Here is a 15,463-nt window from a genome sequence, read left to right as displayed (position 1 = left end):
TCTCATTTCTTGCTAATTTTTGTATGTGTTTGAAACTTGGTGGTTTTATTGCTAGAAATAAGACTGTCGTCTAGGGGAATAATAAAGGGCTGGTGACTTTTTAAACTTTTCTGTAATTTCATAGAATGAGCCATAGAGCATGTTGTGAGGAGTACACAATTACACACACCTGGCCTTCTCCTTACATATGTATTGTCCAAATATTTTAAAATACATTTGTGTAATAAAAACTTCTATTTCTAAACTGTTTGTAATTCTTTTCACATGATTAATTGATAGTTAGGGGAGCTGAATACAAGTGTATTCTGTTGATTATAAAGGATTTCCCTTTTATACACAAATTGACACTACAATGTACACACAGTAATGTTTATAGTTTACAGTACAACAATACAGGATGGGGCTTGAGACCTTTACAGTTTGGAATATAATCTATTGCCGCAGGAGACATTTATTTAGGACAAGGCAAACCTGCCTTCCTCTAAAATCCAGAAGCCATCAGATATTGTTTAAATATTTCAGGATCAAGTGAACTTTCTTTCAGGTATAGAAATAGATCAAATCCTATTTAAATTCCCACATGTGTATATTTATCGAGCAACTTTGACTTCAAGTGTGTATCTGGAACAGCGGAAAATATTCTACGACAATTGATTTTCTGAGCGATAAAATGATATATGCATCAAACTTTGTATTAACCACAATGAGATTTCTGTCATGAGACCTAACACTCACATACAGATTGTACTAAAACGAGACAGGTGTCCAGCTATGATGTACTAAAACAAGATAGGTGTCCAGCTATGATGTACTAAAACAAGACAGGTGTCCAGCTATGATGTACTTAAACAAGACAGGTGTCCAGCTATGATGTACTAAAACAAGACAGGTGTCCAGCTATTATAATGCACTAAACCAAGACAGGTATCCAGCTATGATGTACTAAAACAAGACAGGTGTCCAGCTATGATGTACTAAAACAAGACAGGTGTCCAGCTATTATGTACTAATACAAGACAGGTGTCCAGCTATGATGTACTAAAACAAGACAGGTGTCCAGCTATGATGTACTAAAACAAGACAGGTGTCCAGCTATGATGTACTAAAACAAGACAGGTATCCAGCTATTATGTACTAAAACAAGACAGATGTCTATCTATGATGTACTAAAACAAGACAGGTGTCTATCTATGATGTACTAAAACAAGACAGGTGTCCAGCTATGATGTACTAAAACAAGACAGGTGTCCAGCTATGATGTACTAAAACAAGATAGGTGTCCAGCTATGATGTACTAATACAAGACAGGTGTCCAGCTATGATGTACAAAAACAAGACAGGTGTCCAGCTATGATGTACTAAAACAAGACAGGTGTCCAGCTATGATGTACTAAAACAAGACAGGTGTCCAGCTATGATGTACTATAACAAGACAGGTGTCCAGCTATGATGTACTGAAACAACCCAGGTGTCCAGCTATGATGTACTAAAACAAGACAGGTGTCCAGCTATGATGTACTATAACAAGACAGGTGTCCAGCTATGATGTACTAAAACAAGACAGGTGTCCAGCTGTGATGTACTAAAACAAGACAGGTGTCCAGCTATGATGTACTATAACAAGACAGGTTTCCAGCTATGATGTACTAAGACAGGGGATACCTCAAGGTACCAAACGAGAACGATCTTCGTTGTAATATCAATTGATGACAAGAACAATTTTGCTTTTTAGGGAGAAATACAATTCTGTTGTGTTGAAAAGTAGGTACAGTATACTTAAGACTTACATGTTAATCTTATATTACTCAAGACAGAATTCTAAGACACTTGTACTCTTTTATCTATGAGGGAGATATTTATTTACAATACAGACAAGAGACCTCCAGAGGAAAACTCTATCCTCCTAACAGAACCATCAATGTGTGACTTGAGTAGAGGGTAAAGATTCTAACTTACGATCAATTACAACATTACCAGTGTTGAGACAAGGTATTTAAATCGGGGGTTAGTACTTTAAACATCTATGTTGATAAATAAAAGGGAGGTAACTGAGGAGACCACCAGAGGTTGACAGTCACATGACCTATTATAGGTCTAGGTTTGATTAAGATAACCACATGCTGCTCTGATTTAACTGAACCAAGATTGACAGAACTGAATTTTAAATTGTGTGACAGAGGTAAGCGTCTCCTAACATATAGGTAAACCTGCACACATGAGCATCAGTTCAAGCTAAATCTTGAAAAACCTGAGTCTGTTTGACAACAATATGTGTATAACACAGTTTTCTCTAAACTTCCTACAACAGCAACTCTCCATGTATAACACAGTTTTCTCTAAACTTCCTACAACAGCAACTCTCCATGTATAACACAGTTCTCTCTCTAAACTACCTACAACAGCAACTCTCCATGTATAACACAGTTTTCTCTAAACTTCCTACAAAAATCTTACGTCTGTTAACAGCAACTCTCCATGTATAACACAGTTTTCTCTAAACTTCCTACAACAACAACTCTCCATGTATAACACAGTTTTCTCTAAACTTCCTACAAAAATCTTACGTCTGTTAACAGCAACTCTCCATGTATAACACAGTTTTCTCTAAACTTCCTACAAAAATCTTACGTTTGTTAACAGCAACTCTCCATGTATAACACAGTTTTCTCTAAACTTCCTACAACAGCAACTCTCCATGTATAACACAGTTTTTTCTAAACTTCCTACAAAAATCTTATGTCTGTTAACAGCAACTCTCCATGTATAACACAGTTTTCTCTAAACTTCCTACAAAAATCTTACGTCTGTTAACAGCAACTCTCCATGTATAACACAGTTTTCTCTAAACTTCCTACAAAAATCTTACGTTTGTTAACAGCAACTCTCCATGTATAACACAGTTTTCTCTAAACTTCCTACAAAAATCTTACGTTTGTTAACAGCAAATCTCCATGTATAACACAGTTTTCTCTAAACTTCCTACAAAAATCTTACGTCTGTTAACAGCAACTCTCCATGTATAACACTGTTCTCTCTCTAAACTACCTACAAAAATCTTACGTCTGTTAACAGCAACTCTCCATGTATAACACTGTTCTCTCTCTAAACTACCTACAAAAATCTTACGTCTGTTTAACAACAACTCTCCATGTATAACACAGTTCTCTCTGTTCTAAACTCCCCACAAAAAACCTGTCTGTTGACAACAACATTGTAAAACACATTTCTCTTTCAAAATCCCAACAAAAACCTGAATCTGCTGTCTACACCAGGTGAAGTTACACATCTCTCACTGACCCTAACTTGTGATTAAAACTTGGATCTGATACAAAGAGTAACACATCTCTCACTGATCCTAACTTGTGATTAAAACTTGGATCTGATACTTACAAAGAGTAACACATCTCTCACTGATCCTAACTTGTGATTAAAACTTGGATCTGATACAAAGAGTAACACATCTCTCACTGATCCTAACTTGTGATTAAAACTTGGATCTGATACTTACAAAGAGTAACACATCTCTCACTGATCCTAACTTGTGATTAAAACTTGGATCTGATACAAAGAGTAACACATCTTTCTCTGCTCAAGGTCCCCAAAAATACCTGAATCTGCTGACAATAACTTGTGAAGTGTTACAATTCTCTCTCTGCTCGAAACTCTCAACAAAAACCAGAATCTGCTGACAATAACTTGTGATGAAACACATCCCCAAATTAAATTGAAACCCCAGGTATCCTACAGACATCAGTGACCTAACTGACATTACCACAAAAAAATGCTTTGTGAAGGAAAAGTGACCCATACAAAAGAGATTTGTGTGTGTTCCAACAAAGAGCTGTGCTGGTGATGAAAATAACCCTTTACAGCTCCAACCCCCTCCCATCGACAATCAAGTACTAAACTGTAACAGGAATTCTCAACTCACACAGGTACTCAAGTGTCCTCTACCACCAAACAACAAAATTGAGATACATGTTTAATGAAATATTAATTTACCTGGCTCCATATCCCATTTGTCCACATCTAGAGTAGAGGGAAGGCCTGCTGTGACCACACAGGGGAGCCCCACACCGTACTACACAACCCACACAACTTTACACTGACTGCATTTAATATTCTTTTGTTCTCTTATTATTGAGTATAATACAAAATCAAATTCCAGTCGACACAATTTGAATAACTTTGTGATAGCAGGAGTTATTGGTTATAGGATTAGAGGACCGAGTCTGTATTCTACCCTGGCTAGAGTCCACTACCGTGGCACTGATACGACCACCCGGTCAGGCTTGACCTGTAAGCTCTGGAGCTTTACCTTGTTAAGTATTATGTCATGTGGTATAACAAGAAGAAAATCTTGTGTAAGTTTTTAAACTGATTAAAGTTTTTCACACAGGTAAGTAATATCACCTTGTTATAGTATATACACCTATATAAACAAACCTGATCTTGTTAGACAGATAGTATAATGCAATATCAAAATTACATAGATAAAAACAAGGGTGTTGATATAAACTAGAGTGTCAGATACAACAGGTTTCACAAAACACTGTCATACACTTATAGAGTAATAGTTAGCAGTATACTTATACACTCAGGTGAGACTTTCCCTGATACAGGGTTGACTTATACACTCAGGTGAGACTTTCCCTGATATAGGGTAGACTTGTACACTCAGGGTAGACTTTCCCTGATATAGGGTAGACTTATACACTCAGGGTAGACTTATACACTCAGGTGAGACTTTCCCTGATACAGGGTAGACTTATACACTCAGGGTAGACTTATACACTCAGGGTAGACTTTCCCTGATATAGGGTAGACTTTCCCTGATATAGGGTAGACTTATACACTCAGGGTAGACTTATACACTCAGGTGAGACTTTCCCTGATACAGGGTAGACTTATACACTCAGGGTAGACTTATACACTCAGGGTAGACTTTCCCTGATATAGGGTAGACTTTCCCTGATATAGGGTAGACTTATAAACTCAGGGTAGACTTTTCCTGATATATGGTAGACTTTCCCTGATTTAGGGTAGACTTTCCCTGATATAGGGTAGACTTATACACTCAGAGTAGACTTATATACTCAGGGTAGACTTTCCCAGATACAGGGTAGACTTATACACTCAGGGTAGACTTATAAACTCAGGGTAGACTTTTCCTGATATAGGGTAGACTTTCCCTGATTTAGGGTAGACTTTCCCAGATACAGGGTAGACTTATACACTCAGGGTAGACTTATACACTCAGGGTAGACTTTCCCTGATAAAGGGTAGACTTATACACTCAGGGTAGACTTATACACTCAGGGTAGACTTTCCCTGATAAAGGGTAGACTTATACACTCAGGGTAGACTTATACACACTGTTGTTACTTATTTGTCATTTGAATAAGCCAGCGGCATCAATTCCACAAATCTTCTGTTAAGTTACAGAACTGATTGAAAGTTTCAGCTCCAACAATGAATACACCATAGATCAGTTAAGAGATAGCTCAGCTATGTTTGTTGTAGTTTGAAATACTGTATAATACAGCTCCATCATACTTAATACTTGTTATGTTATTTATCTGACATACTTACTTTTTGATGTCATGATTTAAATTCCATGTGATTTCATTCCTTGTATTTAACATAATACATCCTCGTTGTCCAGTAATCGTGTTGTAGTCTTGAGACACAATCTAAACAGGTACAAATATCTAAATATTCTGACCATACCTTCATGGGCCATATAAGTAAAACATGGTTCGTCTGTCACAAATCCAACAGGTACAGTGTAGTGTCACACAACACATCAGAAGCCACACTGTACCTGTCACAGAACCAGTGTAGTGTCACACAACACATCAGAAGACACACTGTACCTGTCACAGAACCAGTGTAGTGTCACACAACACATCAGAAGACACACTGTACCTGTCACAGAACCAAAAAGTCCAGTGTAGTGTCACACAACACATCAGAAGACACACTGTACCTGTCACAGAACCAAAAATTCCAGTGCAGTGTCACACAACACATCAGAAGACACTCTGTACCTGTCACAGAACCAAAAATTCCAGTGTAGTGTCACACAACACATCAAAAGCTGCAGACACTTTCAATAATAAAACATTTATGAATGACTGTCCATTTGCCATAAATCAAGAAAAAGTCACTGCCCGCCATTCAAGAGCTTCCTTTTACTGCTCTGTTGGTTCCGTCATAGAGGCAAAGTTAGCTTGTTTTATTGTCATGTCTGCCACTCATGGCCTTTTCTCTCTACTGAGATGTAGATCACCTCAGATGTGAGATATATAATTTGAATGTTGAGAGTGGAGAATGTACAGGGCCAGGTCACATGAGCCCTGGCTGTTGCTACACCTCCATCAATCTTCTCTCCTATTTTTTGTAAATATCATACAATAACATCACGGAAAATAAACAGTCCTCCTTCAACTCATCAAATGGGGTTCTTGTTAATTGAAAAGAAACAAAACTTTACAATAAAAAAGTTTTTGAAGGCAAGTTACTCAAATTCCTATTGTTACACAGTCTAGATTTGGCATGAAAAATATTTCTTAATACAGAACAGCTATCACATTACCAAAGAGCAAATCCTTGTAGAACAGGTGTAACAGCAGGTGTATCAACGACTGTAACAATACAAGCACTGATTGTCAGAAATACCTGGACGTCAGAGTATAGGCAATCCCTACAATGTCTGATCACAATTGATCACACCTGTAAAGTCCAGTAATGACCACTGGTCAGACTGCTGTGGTAGGTAAGACTTGGTTAATTAACACAGAGGAGACAGACCGGCTGGTGATTCTCCGTCCATGCCAGCCTGTACATAAACTCACACCATCTTCAATCAACCGCACTACCATTCAAATGGAAACTTTAAAGCCATATTTTTTCCTCTGCTGTCGTATCAAACATTAGCCTGAGGTGGTCCTTACAGTTCCTACACTGCAGCAGTTTATACCTCACCCAACGGTGCCTTAATATAGTCAAGTGTAGGAACACAGGTTCCAGGCGACAAGTATTTGTTCCAGGTAGATCATGACCTGCTGATAAGCTCCAGTATAACCCCTGTTGGTGTCATAATCACATACCCATGGACAATAGAAATTGTCTATTGTAGTATACTCCTTTACGATCGTCCACTCAACCCTTCTCCAAACGTATACCATTTAACCGTAAAAAAGCTTACCACCCGACTCGAGTTAACCCTTCTAATAATGAAACAACGACATAAGCCATTACACTTCACCAATTCTCATCACGGATTTTATTACATTCATTCATGGGGAGTGATTCTGGTGTTAAAAATGGAATTTTTATAGTTAAGTCATCTTTTTACTAAAATTGAGATGTTTAACAAACTATGTTTTAATAATTACTGATGTATACATGCAGGTTTAATTCTCTATAAAATTATAACCATGTCATCACAGACACCGTGTAAAGAAGCATATAGTGTAAATATATAGACAAGTATATGATTCTATCTAAACTAAGGTTACTTACTGACAACGTTAACTACAACATTTGGTTAAATTTTTTATTGATTTAACAATGACTGCAAGCAGCCTGGAGTCTACTAGCTTCTTCCTTTAGAGATACAGCCCTGAGTCCACCAGATACTTTCATTTAGAGATACAGCCCTGAGTCCACCAGATACTTTCATTTAGAGATACAACCCTGAGTCCACCAGATACTTTCCTTTAGAGATACAGCCCTTAGTCCACCAGATACTTTCATTTAGAGAAACAGCCCTGAGTCCACCAGATACTTTCATTTAGAGATACAGCCCTGAGTCCACCAGATACTTTCATTTAGAGATACAGCCCTGAGTCCACCAGATACTTTCCTATAGAGATACAACCCTGAGTCCACCAGATACTCACATTTAGAGATACAGCCCTGAGTCTACCAGATACTTTCCTTTAGAGATACAGCCCTGAGTCCACCAGATACTTTCCTTTAGAGATACAGCCCTGAGTCCACCAGATACTTTCATTTAGAGAAACAGCCCTGAGTCCACCAGATACTTTCATTTAGAGATACAGCCCTGAGTCCACCAGATACTTTCATTTAGAGATACAGCCCTGAGTCCACCAGATACTTTCCTTTAGAAAGACTTTTCATCTTGTGATCAGTCTTTTTATGAAACATTTACATAATAATGAAGGAAAACCTATTTGTAAAGTTTTAAGAAATATCCATCCATTTTGAGTAAGAATGTAAATATCTGTATAGAATTCATTAACACTAGGGAAGTATAACAATATATCCAATCAAAATGTTGCTGAGAAACACACATCCTACCATTATAGCAAAGTTTGCCAGGACATCAATTGAAAAATAAGAAAAGAGATTTCCAGATTCAGACAAGATCAAAATGTTGCTGAGAAACACACATCCTACCATTATAGTAAAGCCTACCAGGACATCAATAGATAACTAAGAAAAGAGATTTCCAGATTCAGACAAGATCAAAATGTTGCTGAAAAACATACATCCTACCATTACAGCAACGTCTACCAGGACATCAATTGATAACTAAGAAAAGAGATTTCCAGATTCAGACAAGATCAAAATGTTGCTGAAAAACATACATCCTATCATTACAGCAACGTTTACCAGGACATCAATTGATAACTAAGAAAAGAGATTTTCAGATTCAGACGAGATCAAAATGATATAAAAGAACAAAGGGAAATAACTTCTCTAATATTTTGAAACCTAAATGATAAAAAGAAACAGTGCTGCACATCAGGATGATATAGCATACCAAATATCTGACAGATTGGTTGAAAATTTAACAGAACAGTTCTTTGGGTGAGTTTAAATGCTTAAAAATCAATGAAAGGTTGGTGTGGAGACAGAAATTAACGATGTGTGTCTGTCATGTATATCACAAGGGCACTTTTCTCCCTGGTTAATGTGGAGACAGACATCAGTGTCTTTTGCCCCTGGTCGATATGTGGACAGTCAAGATCAGTACAAGCACCTGCTCCAGTCTTGTATGCCAATGCTTACACAGATGACTGAACACCTTTTTCATCTGATTGCGAGGAATTTGATTACACCAGTCACAAGCATTCCTTGTTTACATTAAATCCACAGTTCATTTGATGGAAGTCACAGTTGGACACTTTGATAAAATTTTAATCATACTGCGAAATTACTACCTACAATTTTGGGAAATAAATATTATGCCACTGACACATTGTATAGCCATTTTATTGAAAACACCTTTGAGAGAAGATAATTGAATTTGTGTGGTTGGGGGCTAACTGAGTGTAACAAATCTTCTCATTGGACAATTTTCGCCTCACGCTCTATTGGTCAACACAATATATACAGGCACTGGGCTGTTTCACCCTAGTCCAACACCATTACAAGTACATTTTTTCACTTATCTCTTTCTAATATAACTTGAAAATGTTTCAGCAATTATCAATATGTCAGTCAATTAAATATTGATGTTCATTTAACAGGTTTACATGGTCTATGAAACTAATCAATGCCAATATCACCAACATAGTAGTTGACACTGATTTGAGTTCTAAAAGATTTATTTGCAATTTATAAATGATTTCTTCATGCGAAATTTTATTAAATTTTAGAAATAAAGAAGAGGCCTAGGGGGCCTTTAAAGCACACCTGAGTAGATTTACTATTCTCTTGCTGCAACCTGTTAAAAACATACAACTGCCCTATCAGAAATGAAGAGCTTTTTATTCAAGAATCCATGAGACTGAAGAAAAAACAACCAAATTGAAGCTCTAAAACACATCAAATTGAAAGTGAACAAAATAAAACAAACAGGTCTAGTCACACCCTATATCACATCTCCTGGATACTAGTCCTGACCTAAAGGACAAGTCTAGCCACACCCTATATCACATCTCCTGGGTACCAGTCCTGACCTACAGGACAAGTCTAGTCACACCCTATATCACATCTCCTGGGTACCAGTCCTGACCTAAAGGACAAGTCTAGCCACACCCTATATCACATCTCCTGGGTACTAGTCCTGACCTACAGGACAAGTCTAGCCACACCCTATATCACATCTCCTGGGTACCAGTCCTGACCTAGAAGATAAGCCAAGTCACATATATGACATCACAGTAAATCACAGAACAGGTTACTAGCCATACTTAATCAACCCAATAATTATAAATCTTTGTTATACTAACCAAGCAATTTCTGTGTGTCTGGCATATTGGAGTCTGAGGTTTCACTTGAGGTCTCCCTGGAACTCTCCCTGGTTACAGTTGATGCCAGATCCGAGGTATCAGAGACTGTACTATATGTACATGAGCTTGATGTCAGTAGATCATCCTGGTGTGGATAGGCTGGTCTAGAATTACTGTGCCACGCCATTTCACTCAGATCAGAGTGACATCCTGGAGAAAACAACATCACATCAACATGCATGTTAAATACCAATATAAGGCAGACTTATATACTGCCAGTGATGATAAAGAGGTGTCACACTACCACTATACCATATATTTAGGATTCTTTAACACACTTCTAATTTAAACAAATTTATCACACTACCAAAATCACAGATAGAAGTGTGAAATTGTCTCTCTGTCGGTATCTATCACATGTTTCACACTGATTTACTTAGAATGAATGACTAACTCAGCTTTTGTTGCTGCCATTGATATACCAATTTGTTTTCTAGTTTCATATATATCTAATTGTTAACTTTGAAAACTTTCACAGAAAATTTTATGTGATAAAAATTACCAATAGCACATTTATTTTGACAAAAAAGGCCATGTTTTATATTCTCTCCATAAATATTTTTAGGATCACCAACATCAAAAGAAGTTAAAACTGCTAGTGATACATTCTGTAAGGTAGACAATACCTCCCACACAATCCTTAAGAAAAGTTGTGCTGTATTCAATTATAACATTTACACCTTAGATTGGATTAAAAGTAATAATTATAAGTAAGCTATATACATATATCAATGTTGTCACTGCTGTTCAACCATTTCACTTGGTTATCATTGTCAATGTCCCCTACAGAAACCATTAACGCTTCAACCATTTGACATGGTTATCATTGGTTCCCTACAGAAACCATTAACACTTCAACCATTTGACATGGTTATCATTGGTTCCCTACAGAAACCATTAACACTTCAACCATTTGACATGGTTATCATTGTCAATGTCCCCTACAGAAACCATTAACGCTTCAACCATTTGACATGGTTATCATTGGTTCCCTACAGAAACCATTAACAATTCAACCATTTGACATGGTTATCATTGGTTCCCTACAGAAACCATTAACACTTCAACCATTTGACATGGTTATCATTGTCAATATCTCCTACAGAAACCATTAACGCTTCAACCATTTGACATGGTTATCATTGTTTCCCTACAGAAACCATTAACGCCTCAACCATTTGACATGGTTATCATTGTCAATATCCCCTACAGATTCTATTAACACTTCAGTCATTTGACATGGTTATCATTGGTTCCCTACAGAAACCATTAACGCTTCAACCATTTGACATGGTTATCATTGGTTATGTCTTCTACAGAAACCATAACACTTCAATCATTTGACATGGTAACTACAATATCCTCTACAGAAACCATTAACACTTCAATCATTTGACATGGTTATCATTGGTTATGTCTTCTACAGAAACCATTAACACTTCAACCATCTGACATGGCTACTACAATATCCTCTCAAAAACCATTAACACTTCAATCATTTGACATGGTAACTACAATATCCTCTACAGAAACCATTAACACTTCAATCATTTGACATGGTTATCATTGGTTATGTCTTCTACAGAAACCATTAACACTTCAACCATCTGACATGGCTACTACAATATCCTCTCAAAAACCATTAACACTTCAATCATTTGACATGGTAACTACAATATCCTCTACAGAAACCATTAACACTTCAATCATTTGACATGGTTATCATTGGTTATGTCTTCTACAGAAACCATTAACACTTCAACCATCTGACATGGCTACTACAATATCCTCTACGGAAACCATTAACACTTCAATCATTTGACATGGTTATCAATGGTTAGGTCCTCTACAGAAACCATTAACACTTCAACCATTTAACATAGTTACCATTAGCGTTATCCTCCCTAGAAAAGTCTCCACTCCTTGTTCCTAGAGAGAAATCTTTTCCTTCAACACTTGACAAGTACATTTGAATCAAAAGCCATTTTGAGTGTAAAACATCTGCTCTGCTATTGTCATGTGCCATTGCCAGCGGTAAAGTACAGAAAAAATCTACTTCTACCGAAGCTGTAATAATCAACTTCTCATGTCTAAACACTTTGTAGGGTTACTTTTGTGGTATTTGGTGCAAAATTAACTTTAAGCCGTCAAAACTATCTCAGGGAAAATCTTGAAATAAGATATTGATGATTTAACCTAGAGAATTGGCCACAGTTTCCACAAATGACACACGGATCCAGTCATAAATGTCAGGCTTGTGTTAGACTGGCAGGAGTGTGAAAAGGCACCAGGATTTGTGTGACATTAATTAAAAAGAAACATTGTTAAATTTCTTTAATACAAGAATGAAATTCAACTCTTTTTAATTAAAATTCATTCTATCAGGCCATAAATGAATATGGAGTTGTTTTTGTGTATAAAATGAAGATTGCTATATGCATGAGTGACTCAATGTTATGAACTGCCTTTCAGTAGATGCAAAACACCTCCTTTTCACAAATTTATCTTCCCTATTGTGATGCCAGATCAAGCAGTGATGTTATCATCAGATCATACATAGAATCTGCATCAAGTCAAAACACAGCCATCCGATACCACTAATTCATAATTCTTAATCTAAAAACTATGTATCACATCACTGTGGATTCAGTTTGTGGGTGATGTAAGGTAAGAAGGAAAAGGCATGTTTCACTTATATGGTCTGCTGCTGTAAACAAGTTTTTCTAAAAAAAATTCTGACAAGTTTCATGTACTTTCCGTGGTTACTTCTGGTACATATACCCCTTCTTTAGAGACATCCAATGACAAGTTGTCCTCCAGTGTCCAGAAGTGGACATATACTTACAAGTATTACATACAATGTTGTTAATGTAAGTGGTTTTTATTATCATTATTATCACTGTCCCATTGACCAAGGTTTCAGTCCCGCTGGTAAAGCTTATCTTTGTTTTTTCCTGTTCCAATACAATTTTTTGTCTAAATATGTTCTTATAGATCTCATTTCATTCTGTATAGTCAACCGGTCACCAGTCAAGACAGAAATGAGCCATTATTTAAAATGATGATCCAAAATTGATATTTTCCAATGTAAGATATATGTAAGAATCACATATATGGGGAGACTCAAACCATTTATGTTGATCATTATTGTTTAAAGGTATATGTATTTATGTTCATTTGTTGTTGAAGATATTCTTTTTGTTTACATACAAGTAGTTAATGTCATAGTGGGCATTTCCTTTTTATATGATAATGTCTGTAGTTTTGTGTTCAATATGACTTTTGCCCTTTTTGTTTTATAAAAGCATGTGCATTATTCACATCGTGGCACAGTAATGAGTTGTCCACCAAGTCACCTCTGCTAGCCTCACATTTGTAGATATTTAAGCATATGGCCCCTGTGTTGTGATATATCGTGCAATACATTTACTAATGGTTGTCTGTTGATAAAATTATATTGTTTGGTATGACACACTTTTAGTCATGTTTCAGAGTACTTCCTAACACGGAACCTTGTATCTATAGACTTCCCTATCAATTTTGGACCAGATTATAGACATCATGACATTGTATCTGTTTTTAACTTAAATTGCTACAAATCACAAACAGTGCAGTCAATTGCATTTACCTTTGAATATATCCTATAAATTACCATTAAAAATCTTTCATATGAACTTCATTGTGTTTGAAGGGTCAGCTTCCTGTTACTGATAGGAGTCAAAGTTCAGAAATATCATTTTGGGTCACAAGCTTTAAAAATCTTCTTGTATTACATGTAAGGTGCCTTGGTAATTGTGCATCAAAGCTTTGAAAAAGAATGGTGTTTAAACAAATTCTCCATAATAACTAAAGAGGCACAGGGCAATGATAATTGGTCAGTAACTTACTGCTGATAGTTGCTACTGAATCTAATAAATTAATATTGTTTTAAGAGCAAACCTTTGGTTTTTGGAAGAGGTTAATGTTCAAAGTGCTATTTTGGATAGTCTGAGTAGTATCTATTGAGAAACACTTGGGAGAGGATATCAGAACAAGTAAAAATGATAGAGTGGGTCCCACTTAAAACATAAACCAATGTTGTATGAAGGTCAGAAGGCTATTATAAAAACACTACATGACCTACCTACATACTAAAATGTACAGGTGCTGTAAGAGTTTTCACAGGTAAAGCGTGATGCCGCATATACATATATATATATCACAGGAAGAATGCATGTGTATAGTCATTCAAGGGCTCACTGCATAGTCTAATAGAATGTATACATGTCTATAAAATACTGACCTCTCACAGAAATGTCTAGAATATTTCCGACTTTAGTTCGTCAAAGATCGAAATGGTGGCAGGTTTACAACAAAATCAATATCAACAACCTTTATATCAATACCAACACACAATATTGTCTTGAATATTTCTTGGATAAGTGAATTTCAACTATATCAAAATGAATTTTATTTCATTTTCTCTTTGCTTTTTGAGTGAAAGTTGCATATATTGTTGTTTTAAATAGTAGGGCCATCTTCACTATGGCTGTTTTTACAATAGGACCGTTTTTGAAGTAAGGTCATTTTGAGCTAGATTCAATAGTCCACATGTGGGGATAACCATAAATTTGCATATGATATGCAAACTAGTCTATTATATACCAAACTTTTATTGGGGGTTTGGTTTTGTTTCTTCATGAAACATCATGCAACTACAAAATAAAATTTCTTTACGAATGGGAAAGTACCAAAAGTAGAAGCAGTTCTTCTGACTTATATGGCCTGTGTTACTACAGTTTCTACAGCAGTGACCGTAAGGTCCTACATCGAGTTTTAAGTAGGCAGTAGAAATGTATCTTCAGATAATTATAGTATGAAGTACTGTCAATAAGCACCTACTACAATACATGAAATGATGAAATATAACAAGGAAATGTAAACTGATAAAAAATCGTGAAGATGATGTGGGGACTTTTAACAAAAATTATTGAAAAATGTAAACATATGAAAAAATTCTGCTCCAATCCACAGGACTCCACCCACCTCTTTGTTTATCCTCTTTAATAACCTGCTTCACCAATCATATCATATCCAAATTCAACAGGCCAAACAGAAAAAGGAGACATATTTTAGGTAAAAAGGTTCCCCTACATCTCATAACCAACAGCTTATCTTCAAAGGAATATTCTATTCCACAATGCGTGGCATTATCT

General features: G+C 36.3%; 1 protein-coding gene across 1 annotated transcript in view; it reads right to left on the bottom strand.

Moving 5' to 3' along the window:
* LOC132560759 (myosin-IIIb-like) overlaps positions 1-10,395 on the bottom strand; it is a 45,604-nt gene extending 35,209 nt beyond the window's left edge. The window contains exon 1 of the mRNA XM_060225436.1: positions 10,209-10,395. Within this exon, the coding sequence (XP_060081419.1) occupies positions 10,209-10,395 (187 nt within the window). The remainder of the gene's footprint in view (positions 1-10,208) is intronic.
* Between the last annotated feature and the right edge of the window lie 5,068 nt (positions 10,396-15,463).

The sequence above is a fragment of the Ylistrum balloti genome, unplaced genomic scaffold, assembly GCF_031769215.1.
Source record: "Ylistrum balloti isolate Yb309-2 unplaced genomic scaffold, AGI_CSIRO_Ybal_v1 Utg371108, whole genome shotgun sequence".
Classification (NCBI taxonomy): domain Eukaryota; kingdom Metazoa; phylum Mollusca; class Bivalvia; order Pectinida; family Pectinidae; genus Ylistrum; species Ylistrum balloti.
Note: the sequence above shows the minus strand (reverse complement) of the source record. Positions and strands in the feature narration are given on the sequence as shown.